The sequence below is a fragment of the Falco peregrinus genome, chromosome 11 (assembly GCF_023634155.1).
Source record: "Falco peregrinus isolate bFalPer1 chromosome 11, bFalPer1.pri, whole genome shotgun sequence".
NCBI classification, from domain to species: Eukaryota; Metazoa; Chordata; class Aves; order Falconiformes; family Falconidae; genus Falco; species Falco peregrinus.
Genome location: NC_073731.1, coordinates 28,045,755 through 28,058,810, shown reverse-complemented (window position 1 = coordinate 28,058,810; position 13,056 = coordinate 28,045,755). Strand labels below are relative to the sequence as shown.

Below are 13,056 nucleotides of genomic sequence, written 5' to 3'. Positions count from 1 at the left end.
CATCTCTCTCTTCGTTGTGTAAGCAGTTGAACACTTACTGGGAAAACTTGAAATCTAGAAGGCTTTCAGAGGGGACACTTTCTCTTCAGCTGTATAATCTCTCCTAATTGTGATAGCAAGTTCAAATGCAAGCAGTGTTTGGATTTGTGTCTCAGAACATACTCTCTTCCATTCTATTGATAGCTGCGTTGGCTTAGCCGCCAAAAATCAGTTACTGCTTACTGATTTGCACGGTAATAAGGTTTGGTTATGGGAGATCGTGAATTCTTTAATTCCTTCCTCAGACATCCCCCCTCCCCTCCCAAAACCAAAATTTATTCTGAGCTGGGTGAATGCCTGAAGCAGGGATTAGTAGGAAGACATTCCATTTCTAGGTCTCCAGCTTCAATCTAGCTCAGAGCACTGACTTGTTTTGCAGCTTTAGGAAAGCAGTTGGACAGAGCCGAGATTGAAATCTGTTATCTGTAAAGTGGGGATACCTTGTCCCCCTGACTTGGATGTTTCGGAGGCGAGGTAATATGATGATAAGAGGCATGGTAGACCCCCTAAGAACAGGAGAACCAGTGTTTACTTTGATAAGCAAGGATGAGAAGTGTGGTAGAAATGGGATTTATTGAATCTGAAGTACTGTTACCTGTCAGCTGTGAATCACAAAGCACTGAAACAACTAACTGTAAAGTAACTAAGAAAATAGTTCAAAATAACCTGTTAGTATCACAGGCACTGTGAATTAACAAAAAAAACCAAACCATTTTTAAGCATAAAAATACACATGGTCTTTTTTTTTTTTTTTCCTCATTCACAGGATACAGGCTCACACAAATACTCGGAAACGCAAGCCTATTTAATGGCTAAACAGGGGCCATTAATTGCTTGTTCTGTTTTTGGGTTTTGGGGGTTTTTTAAGACAGTGTACTAAACAGATCCCAGTAGATTTCTGAATTCATTCCGGCATTTGATGACATCATGAAGCTTGTTGGGCATTAATTTTTAAATTGCATGCAAAGATTGACAGAAGAAGTGACTTGTTATCATGGGTTCTCAACATTTACATAGGTTTTTTGTTTGTATTTTTCTTTGAAGTAAATTGCAAGAATCTGAGAAGAAGAACATGGAACTGTTGACAGATATTGAAAGGCTGAAGAAGGAGACAGAAGAGCTTAGATCAGAAAAGGGTATGGCAACTGATATCCAAGTAAATAATATGTTTCTCATTGGTGGGTACATCTTATCAATTAAATGTCACCTTGCAACTAAAATAAGATACCAACAGACTTTGGCATACAAAATGTGAGCACAGCAACTGCATGTTAAGATGTACCCACAGCAGTTGCATTTGCACTTGTAATACCCTCAGTTTTGTTGATACACTTGAACCAGTAAGGTATTATTTGAGTTGGAACTGCATTATTTTTATTTGGTATATGTATAGTGATCTACTGCCAGAAAACTGTTAGAACTGCAGATATATTTATAATCTTTTTCCCCTTTATGATGGTTTAAGGTATTTAGATTTCAATACTGATCTTGGTGTTCTTCATCTATGAACGTTTTGGTCCTGTCTACACAGAGAGTAAACAACTGCATAGGCCTTCATAGCATTTATGTGTTTCTGGGATGACTGTTGATTGGCTTTGTAACCACATAGTGAGCAGTGAGTGTGGTGATGTTTGCTTTGCTGTGGTACTGAGAGTATGTTCTGGAATTTCTAGTGCATCTGTCTAACAGTATTTCACATTGTTGCTGAGAGAAGAGACTTTTTGGCAATTCTGAAACGGAAAAAAAAAAATCATTAAGAGATGATTAATGATCTGGCTGATTCTTTGCAGTTCCCGTAGTAGCTCTAATAGTTGTATCTTTGGAGTCACATGGGAAGAAGTGATTTTTTCAGGCCAAACAGAATTACCTAATTTTCTGTAGGGAACTGTTTGAACTCCAGAGTTTCAAAACCTTGGCAACAATTGCTGCATAGGGATGTCAGATATTGTTCAGCCTTTGCAACCTAATGGCATGTTGATCAATAATGCATTGTAGTTAACATTTTTCTCCTATATATAGGCCTCCAAGTGCTGGTTGACTGGTATAAATAATACAAACCTACACAGAACATTAAAAAATGACTGGTACCAGTTAGCAAATAAGAGTTAGGGAAATGATACTTGTTCATCTCGATGCTTAGCCCTGATAACCAGGCTCATGCTTCTTCCAAGTCCTTGCAGAGGAACTCTTGATAGCATCTCCCTGGAGACAATAGTGCTTTGTCATGTTTAGCTTTCATTTATAGATTCCTGAACCATCTTAAATACTGTGCATGGTTACTTGACTTCTGATATCTTCATTTGTGGTAAATGATACGTTAAGAAATTATAATTAATAATTTACCCTGTATTTTTTGCAGTGTTTAAAACCTTATTGTTTTTGTGAAAATAGACATTTACTCCTTTCTAAAAAAAAAAAAAGGGGGGGGGGGGGGGGGGAAGAAAACAGACTGTTAAAGAAAAGTTAGTTATGCATTTTGCCAGAAGTAAATTAAGATTCTACTGCAACTAATCAAATACTTTGATAGAGATATACCTTAATACAAAATCCTTGTCATCTTTGGACGTGGTTTTCTATATAAGGAGAAATATATTGATGTTTGAATCATGAACTGTATGGAGGATTCAGATGTAGTCAATGTACAGTGGTAGAGTGACTTCTTGATGTGTGGAAATTGATTTCTGGGAAGGGATTACTTAGATTAGCACTTGAATCCTTTGCTCTTTCTAAATGTATTCCAGAAACTTAGAGGGCTGGGGAAGAAGATTACTAAAAATGATTCTGTAAAGTAGCAGGTAGTTTGAGAACTGTTTTGAGTATTTTACTGGGGTTTCAGTGTATTTATTTTTAAAAGAAGAAAGGCTTATTTGTAACTTCTTTGTTCACTGTGGGTTGTATTTGGAGCAAACAGGATGATGTAGCTAGTTAGAGCAAGACATTCACATTTTTTATAAGAAATAAATGACCTTTGATGCTATCAGTCTTCTGTGACGTGCAGAGTCCTGCAGGCTCTGCTCATAATAAGTATATATATAATGTATATATATGTTATAGTGTTCGGGAACCTAGAGTTTGTACACATCTGTGATTTATAAACACCCACACACCAATTTGAATTATGCCCCAACGAAAAGAAGGGGAAAAAAAATACATCATTGGAAGCAAGTTAAAACAACAGTCAAGATGTGCCAGCCTCTGCAGCTGCAGTGGATGCAGCGTTCCTGCTCTGCTTACTGGCAGAAAACCACGTAAATGGCACAGCGTGACAGAGATATTTTAAGCTTTACCCAGTATTGTTACTCCTGGGCATTCAAAAGTGAGAGGTGGCAGACAGGCATAGAGCATGGATCAAGGAACCCGTATTATTTGGAAATGCAGCGTGTTCCCCCAACAGTCTGTTCTGTACAGTTTTGTGTTCTGTACATGTTTTGTGGTTACCTCGCTGTTGGCTACAGCTGTCTTGTCACAGCAGCCTATCCAGCGTGTGACTGGAGCAGGGGTGACACCTGCTGCATTGCTGTCTCTGTCTGTATGTCCTGCAGCGCGTGTTGCAAGTGGACATAAGCACATTAGAACCTGTGCCTTCTGCATAATAGACCCTGTACTTACAGTGTGTTTTTATGTTGAATTCACACCACACACATCCTGGCTTGGAAAAGGTTAATTAAACATACACTGCTTGCTTAGTGGGTGTATGTCTATTAAAAAAAATCTGCTCTGAAAACAGACCAAATGTGACAACTCGTTTTAAAATGTGTAGGTGTGTCAGGTGGATACTCAAACCCTGATTCAACAAGGCAAAGGTCCTCCATGAAAAGGTCATTTTTCTGTAGCTTAAAAACCTGCTGCTGTTTTCTAGGTGTAAAGCACCAAGACTCACAGAATTCTTTCTTGGCATTTTTGAATGCGCCTACCTCTGCTCTGGATCAATTTGAAGTAAGTGTACAGCTATTCTAACTCTCTGTTAGTGGGATTGCAGCTGTTACGTGCAGGTTATATGCATATTTGCTGAGAGTTTGCTACTGTGTTTTAATCACATTGCCCCATTTATATTTGTATATAATAATATGTGAAGATTGTGTCATTTACCACGCTGGCTGTCTTACCGTGAACAGTAGTAGTGATAGTGAATTCTCTCTCAAATCTTGAATGCTGAAATTTGCTGATTTTTGTATTGAACCTGAAAAACGTAGTTGTTCAAATGGCCTTTCTTTCTATTCAGAAAAATCCTAAGTAGTGCAGCTACTGGTTTGGTAAAAATGAGAGGAAATACGTGAATAATCCCTGAATGTATTCCGTGAAGTCATCGGTACTGTATATTTATTAGGTTGTTTTCATCTTCTGTTCATTTTACACAGATTTGTAAAGCCCAGATAATTACTATTTATCTCTTCTCCACAGATCCTATATACTTAAATAAAGCTGGCTAATTCCTTTGTCACATTTAGGCAAAAGACCAGCTTAGGTAGAAAACCTGAAAAAAACCTGAAATGATACTGTGTATCTCATATCTTCTTTTTTTAATGAACAGTAAGCAATGCATCTTTTTCCATTTGAAAGAACAGCTGGGGTGAAACTCAATTCAGAGGATGGGACAAGGCACCTCGTTTACAGTTACACATTGGTCTAAAATTTGCCCCTGTTTTTTTCCTGATGGGTGTGCAAAGTCATCACATTTAGCCATGAAAGAGCTTTTGTTATTGATGTGTCAAAATTTACTTTCTTTTCATTGCATATTCATTACTTCATTGTTCTCTCTTGAAGTCCTCACAATTAATACAATTTTAAAATTTGTTTTTTCATCATTTGTCTTGTAAGTTACTTTCAGTATGAAATTCCTGTTGGAGTGTAGCAATATTATTTTATTGAGTGAATGCTGGAAAAACATTGGGTTTTATACAGGTAGTTTATTGATTAATTGTCTGTGAAAGGCAATTAATGAGAGCTTACAGAGATAACTGTTACAGGCAATAGTTATTTACAGTTCTTTATTTTTGCAATTTTATTTATACTGAATAGTTTTCTTCATCCATCTCTTTCTCTCTCTCTCTCTCTCTTTCTTTTTTTTTTATTGCTGTTTTCATTAAAATAGGATTCCTTTTCCTCCTCTTCATCCTCATTGATTGATTTTATGGATGACGTAAGTCTTTGACTTTCAAACCAGTAAAACCCTCAGTAACAGAGATCAGCTGATTGATTTGGAATATTCAAACATTAATGCAGTCAAAAAAAATCTGCAAGTGCAGTGGAGAACAGGTTATTTCTATAATAGTATACTTACACCTATTTATATAGGTAGATGTTCCATTTTAAAGTAAATGCTTTTCTTTAGGTGCAGGTGAAGAATTCTTAACTGCAAACAGTTTTTCAAATGGGGAGAAGCTGCTTTTGGGCCTTTTCTACCAATACGGCCTGTGGAAACTGGTTCCAAAATCACTGGCACACTTAATTCATTTAGGTCTATTGCTTCCTGTTACTACTTTATGATTAATTGCTTCCAAAAGTTTTCTGATCACTTCAGCGAAAATGTTTTCCTTGCATACAGTTAATTCGTGTTTGCTCAAATAAAATAGTCTGGGTTTTAGCCTATATTGTAAGAGGTAATTTTCATTATAACTGAAGTGAACTTACTACTTTTTATTGTCATTTGAGATGCTGGTTTTGTGTCAGGACAGCGTTTAAATATTTACCTCAGTTAATTGCTTACTAAAGGAACTGAGTTAAAAGCTGAAAACTGACTACATTATATTTCTTCCAGACTGGAATAGTAGGCACATAAAAATAAACAATAATAAGCTTTCTAAAATCAACGTATGCATCCATGGTAGAGAACCATCTGTTACAACTCTGTAGGTATATTGTGTGTGTACATCTGTGTGTGCTTGTATATATGTGTCTGCACATACACACATATATATACATATGTATTCACAATAGTATAATCCTATTTGCATTAAAATGTGATATAATTAATTTTATTCTAGAAATGTCTGCTCTGAAGGGTGTAACAAAGAGGGTATAGTTTATGGGCCTATTCTACTGATGACATTTCCTTTCACAAACTCTGAAAGAATGTTTTTCTTCTAGATGCTTTTTTTTTTTTCTGTAAAACAGGTATATACCTTTGAGAAAATGTGAAGGTACCGTAAAGGTACAGACAAAATTTGTGGTACCATAGTAGATGGTATTTACCTGCATTTTTGTATAGCATATAGAAAACTTCTATCTTGCTGATGTTGTTGGAATTTTCTTTGACAAAAAGAGTAGTTTCCTGTCACGTTAAGTCTGCAATAAATGAATGGTATTTATATCCTTTAACTGGATTAAAGGAAAGTTCTCTATGTTGCCTGAGTATTAGGAACACTTGGTTTGAATCAGCAGGTTCTTTCGTTGAAAGTTACCTTTAAAAATATCTTAATATTCTCTTCTAAAACTTGTTACCAGAGAAATCAATGTGGCAGAGTAGCTGATGATGTTCTGTTTTGAAAGAGGAGACTTGGGACAAGACAGTTTTTCGTGGTTGCTATCTAGTTAGTTTTGAAGGACGTCGGTACTTTATTCTGTTTTTATTGTTGGTTGTTGTTTTGGTTTTGTTTTTTTAAAGGCGGCAGCATTTTTTTTTTTTTCACAAGCATTTTGACAACATCATGTTTATCTTTTTAGCTATGCAAGTGAGTAATTTTCAACTGTTGGTATACATCCTTTAAGGCATTCTTCCTGATTGGTCCACCCAGATCAAATCTTTTCAGATACCCATTTTTTAGTCTTAGATAAAACTGTAGGTATTCATGTGTATATTGTTGCACGTGGATGACTTACTACATGCAGAATCAAACTTCCCCTGTTACAGCTTCAATCTGAGTCCGACAGGAACATTTTTTTCTCAGTTGCATTGGGCGGGAGTACATTGCTGGCCTGGGCTGGCCAGGGGCTAACGTCTCTAACACCAGGGCAGAATTCTTTCTCGTCTGGCAAAGCTGCAGAAGAAGAGCGTTGACTCTTCAAAGATGAGAAGAGTATCTTGCAGACAAATGCAAGACTTTTTGAGCTACCTGTCTTTATGAGAAAGAGAAATAAAGCTGATGTCCACATTAATAGGAGAAAGGTGTTTAAAGTCAGTTCTGCATCTTTCATTTATTGGACAATTACTTGATTCATTCATAGAGAGATTCATAACATATAGCCTCTGAATTATCAAAATAAATGGTTATTTATGTTTTAGCTCATAGAGTTGGTTCTACATCAATGTGTTAGTCAGACTCTAAATGAAATCATTAAATACAAATATATTAAAAATTCCTCCCCAGTGAATGTGACCTCCATTCCCTTCCCAGTGTCTCTTTTTGGCAGCAGTTACCTTGATGGGCAGCATGTCTTCTAGCATCTCAAGAATTAACCTGTGCTCAGTCAAACCTGAGAAGTGTGTGGGTTCTTTATGTTAAGACCAAAGAAGAATTACAAGTCCTCAGGCCAGACTCATGCAGTGCTGCAATATCGCATGGGTTTCAGAAAAGCCTCTCCTGTAATCAAGAACCCCAAGTAAATATTACTAATGGCCCATATTGTTTCTTCAGCCTCAGGTGCTTCATTAGAAATGACAAGAGTGTAAAATAATATGCAGTTGCAGTTACATAGCATTCTTTGCAACGTCTCTGACGTCTGTGTAACATACAGTTGTGTAAGCAGTACTGCGCTCGGCCCACTGATTACATTTGGCGTTTACTAGGGTGGGTATGTCATGTGTCAGCCATCCCAGTAACAGAATTGTTTATAGCACTCTGAATGACAAGTTAATTCTAATTTTTTCAATGAGGAAAACAGTAGCTTTGCAATTTCTACTGAAGAGAAGTAAAAATAGATGTCCTGCTGCCTCTGTAGCCTGCAGATGCTGAGCAAGAACCATGGTTGCTCACTGTTCAGATGTGTAGCACTCACTGTTGGTTCCAGCTGTCCCTCCTTGAAAACATACTTTGTCAGGTTGGCAGAGCTGGTGCCTAAATCCTCGCAGCTGCGAAAGCCCACACGTTTTGAGAAATGATCCTTGTATCCCCTGTGGACACAGCAGGGTGCAAAGGGCAGTAGGAACATGTTTTACTGTCCCTGGTGTCTGATTTTGGTGGGGAGGGAAGTCATCTCCAATGACTCTGATGAACTGATTTCTAAACATTTGCCACTGTTTCTCCTGTGTGCTGCAGGCTGTCTCTCAGTAATATCTTCTAAGTCTCCTGTGTTCATTACAGGTGTGGGAGTTTTGCCAGGTGGATTTTGTGTATCTCACTAGCTATTAGAAGCAAGCAACTTGTTTTATCTAAAGATGAATTTTTGATTATTTAATAACAATAAAGTGGAATCCTATTATTTTCCCACTTGCTAGAAAATACTGGTTTTCCCCTGTTATCAACACATGACAAATTAAAAATGTATTTCTGAAATCATCCTGCAATCTGTCCTCATATACAGTTGCCGTGGGCTGTGGTTAAACTAAACAAATATGAACTTTTTAAATACCTACAGAATAAATCAAGCTCTGAATCAAGTTATTAAACAGAATAAGCCATAGTATATAGCATGTGGTGAGAGCCCTGACTACCTGCACATTCATAATTAAGTTTAGCATAATTCTGGTTCTGATACTTTACATTGGACATATTGTGCCTCAAAGAGATTGCTTTATTTATCTTGTTCAAAGTACAGAGATGCTAACTGCAAATTATTAGTATAACGTAGTCTGCAGTTCAGTCCTGTGCAAAAATGCAAACTTTAAAATAATTGTTCCTTTTTTTATGTTTCATTCCTCCTGTTGCCCCAGAATATCTTGTTTTCAAAATACTTGTAAAAATGACCATGTCTCTGTGTGTCTAAATGCTACCTCTGGAGATACAGAGTGACGATTTCTGAGCTGATGTGTGTCACTGTTCCGTTTTGTAACATATTCTCCTCCTTTCTTTGTTAAAGCGCTCTCCTTCCTGTACTCCAGCTAACAAAGGCAGACGTGTAAGAGGCTGTCTTACTCTATGTGGCCCTTTATTTTTTGCCTGTTTTGTACATGCCTTTGTTTAATGTATGGATTGTGTATTTACCTCACTGCATGTCTTGTGCTCCTGCTACCGTTTGCTGCTGCTGCTGTGCTTTTTGTTGTTTTATAGCTGTGGGCTAAAAGCTTTTGGAGTGTTCGATTTGGTAATCCTATGGGCAGAATATCACAGTAACTAGAGAAGATGCTTTGGGTACTTCCTCACTTCAATGTGAAAGTTTTTTGATCAGGTAGGCGCAGGTTGGGAAGATGGGTAAATGTCAGATAAGGGCCTGGTTTTTCCCTTGCCCTCAGCGGAGGGCATGTGTCGAGTTATGGGAATTGCCTATACAGGTTTGGCGTTTGGCAGGCATGTCATAGCAAAGGGTAGAAAATATCACAGTACAGAAATAAACAAACGGGAAGTGGGCAACTGAGTAAATTGGAGCATCAAGGAGGGCAGGAAAAATTCATACAAGGAAAGCAGAAGGATGTCTTGTAGTCCTGTTAAGCTGGAAAGCTCTACGGTGTTTCAAAAATCAAGGTGGATTTTTAACATGGTGTTATCAGAGCTTTGTCAGACTGCATTTGTAGCAGATAGACTATGTCCATTTTCAACTCATACTGCCACTTTTGTTTCTTTTATGCATGTATGACAATAGGAATAAGAAAGTATACAAAGCATTTATATTGAATATTTAATAAATAAGCAATAATGCCCAACAGCTCTAAGAGTGCCCTTACCTGTGCAGTTCAAAGGACACCGCTGTGTCTTAGGCCAGCATCCTTGGGTTTGTTGGCTGTGGCTCCAATTCCAAAGGTCATCTCTCCTCAAGATGTGTTTATACACAGGCCAGCTTTGGCTCAGACTTACACAGGTGACACTGTGGAGACAGCTAAGCACAGGCCTGTGGAAGACAACAAGGCTGTAACAGATTGCTAGGAAATACTGAAATATGCTTTTGATAAACCAGTGGATTTGTTTAATTTTAATGGTGTTAATGTGGTCCACGTAAGCTTTTGGCCATAGTTGAGTCAGGTTGCTTTAGTTCTTCTCATTAAAGCAAGGAACCTGGAGCAACACAGCTTAAGGCCCTGTTTCTGCAGTAAAGGTGGTGGTTAAAATTCCCTTCAAATTCTGTAATGGTAGATCAGGTTCTGTGCATTTTGTGGGCTTTTTATGTTCCGTAAGTAAAGTAAAAATACATTTGTTACTGGTTCAACATTTGTCTCCAACCACAAAGGCTTTGTAGCACATTCCAGAAAAATTCCATCATTCATATCATGCTTGTACTAAAATGAAGAGACACCATGAAAATTCTTTGGTATGCAATGCTGCTTTGAAAGGGAAAGCCTTTGGAGTATCTGGAAACATCTGTGAAATGATAGATTAGATCTCTGAGTTTAACTTGCAGAAGAAAAGGAATGTCTGTTCCTTGCCACAGAAAATTTGCCTGTAGTTACTTATTTGGCATATTTTTTAATTACACTTAAGAAGAAAGTAAAATTTTTGGAGGTCTTTGAGTGGACTCCAAGTTATCACATGTTTAGACTCAATTTAAAAAGGACAAAGTTTAAAATAATTGAAATAGTGTTACGTGTCTGGGGATTTGCTACTTAAAGGCATCAATGTTTCTAATACTGGATAAAGCTTCCAATTATTTGCTTCTGATAAACCTGAGCACAAAATGTTTGCTTTACTGCTGATTTTTGCCTCAATGCTTGAAACACATGATCTATGTGTAGAAAACAGGTGTATCCCAGTGTGAGAATTAGCCGTTTTCATTAGAGAAATGCTTACAGGCATCTTAATGTGCCTAAGTTGACTAAGCTGATGAGCATTTTCATCAGATAATTTTTTTTTTTTAAGGCTATGATAGCACTAGAAGCCATCAAACTTAACTCACTACTATTAAAAAAAAAGGGGGGGTGGAGAGAGAGAGAAAGAAAAACCAGCAACTGCACCTGTTCGCTACCATGACCGAGTTTCTGGAGGACAGGACTGTATATGCATGTATAAGATTAGCTTGGCAATCTTATTCCCAAAAAGCAGTAAAGTTTGTGCAATTCTTAGTATGGTGTCAATGGCAAATGAGATAAAAAACAGTGGAATGTTCATATGCTTTCTGTAAATGTTGCTGCATATTTGAGTTTGTATGCAAGCTAGCCAAATACTTTGTGATGGGGAACCGATGACAGCATCACTCCAGAAAAGCCAGGCATGCAATGAAGGCTTCTGTAGGCTTCCAGCTTTTAGTTTTACTATTAGTAGAGAAAAGCATCCTCATCTTGCGATAATTTTTTTCCATATAAATTTACATAGAAAACTTTGATATGGACATGTCTTGTTTTCAAGGAAGGATCCTGCATTCTCTGATTTTTTCAGTTGCACTGACAGAAGATGACTTGTTATCCAAGTTAACTGGTACCTATATGCCTTGTTGTTCAGTGTAGTTCTGTGTTGGGCTTAGTTTCATTGTCATATCAAGGAGTAAGAAAATATTCCCCTGAAGAAACTGAATTCCTGGTAAGGATGTTTTTGGAGTTCAAATGGGGTAGAAAAAAATAGCAGTTCTTTGTGAATATAATTAACACTAACCTCAGGAAGTATGTTGCTTGCTCTGCCTTTTCTCCTTATTTACTTCTAAATGTATTTGCAGTGATTTACATGGGCTATGTGGGAATTCACTTGTGACAAATCTTTATTACCAGTGGACAAAACCCAGCAGAAAATATTCACCCTTTGAAAATGCTGAGTTACGGGTCTCTTCAAGTGTTTATCAGGCCCCTGAACTAGCAGCTCTTATGCATGTGCTCACCTCTCAGCAGAAGCCTTGGCGTGTTCATTTTCAATAATTTTCATTGCATTTTTAAACTATAATTAGGAATTTGCTTAAAACTGAATTTTTATCCTCTCAGTTCTCTCTTAGGAATTCTACTGCTCGCTTACCTTATTTTGGCAAGAGTTGAGAATTAATTTTTAATGATGTCTTTGATTTATTATTTTTTTTGGTTGTGTTTTTTTTTTTCTCTTGATTTGTTCTCCTAGATTGATTCAGTGGAGAATTTTACGTTGTCTAATACTCCATCGCGGGATGAAGATAGCAAGTCTCACCTCCATTCAAGATCCAGATCTCCTTCTACAGCTAGTGAGATTGAACCAATCGAGGTACTCCAGTGTTGACAAATTTCTGTCGTCTTTTAGGAGTGACAGTTTCACTCATGTAAAAATTGCTACTGCAAATCCTTCTGTTTAGAATGAAGCTCGTTCCTCTGCAGTGAGACTCTTTAGGACCTTGTAATAACCTTCTGCACCAGTGGTGAATGGCATTTAGGGGAATGTTGCATGTCCTTTCCCATACAGCTAGGGTGGGTGGGCTAGGGGTGGGAACTATATTGAATCAGTTGTTAGATACAGTCTCTCTTCATAAAACATCCTCAGTCATGAGTATTTAAGAAATGATGGCGCGAAGTTAATGTTGTACTGTAGTTTGTAAGAGCACACTTTGGAGTCCTGCTGAAAGTCTTTTCAATACGAAATACTAGCCAGGCTCTGCAGCTGTGATAGTGTGTCCCCTTTCCCTGTTAAAAAAATTAACTGATTATTTTACATTAGAAAAGATTCAATCACATGTTTAAGATAATACAAAGCTACTTCTGACATTTAGGAGATTAATCTTACATGTAATTTTGCTGAAAAATAAGATTTGGTTTTCCGACTCCTTTTCTGTGTTAATCAGATTGATTGCTTGTATGTTTGGGGGTGGGGGGGGTGGGACGTTGCAGTCTTTTTGCTTCATTCAGGCTGTCTTTGATACTGTGTACTTGATGCCTCATTGATCCTTTGGGGGCTATGTTCAGGTTACAGATCATCCTCCCCGTTCAATTCACACTCCAACCATGAGGACAGCATATATTGGATCAGGACTCTCTGCACCAAAGGTATTCAGTCAAGTGTTCACACTTTTTATAAGGTAGAGGGGAAAATAGCACTCCCGGGCAAC

The 13,056-nt window shown here is 37.5% G+C and overlaps 1 protein-coding gene across 8 annotated transcripts in view; it reads left to right on the top strand.

The window, feature by feature from the left end:
* CDC42BPA (CDC42 binding protein kinase alpha) overlaps nucleotides 1–13,056 on the top strand; it is a 190,790-nt gene that overhangs the window by 143,829 nt on the left and 33,905 nt on the right. For 6 of the 8 annotated variants that reach the window (XM_055815949.1, XM_055815946.1, XM_055815945.1 and 3 more), the window contains 6 exons: nucleotides 1,084–1,175; nucleotides 3,899–3,975; nucleotides 5,132–5,179; nucleotides 8,995–9,033; nucleotides 12,102–12,221; nucleotides 12,914–12,994. In XM_055815949.1, coding sequence (XP_055671924.1) covers nucleotides 1,084–1,175; nucleotides 3,899–3,975; nucleotides 5,132–5,179; nucleotides 8,995–9,033; nucleotides 12,102–12,221; nucleotides 12,914–12,994 — 457 coding nt within the window. The remainder of the gene's footprint in view (nucleotides 1–1,083; nucleotides 1,176–3,898; nucleotides 3,976–5,131; nucleotides 5,180–8,994; nucleotides 9,034–12,101; nucleotides 12,222–12,913; nucleotides 12,995–13,056) is intronic. The other 2 variants (XM_055815942.1, XM_055815943.1) reach the window with 2 other exon arrangements.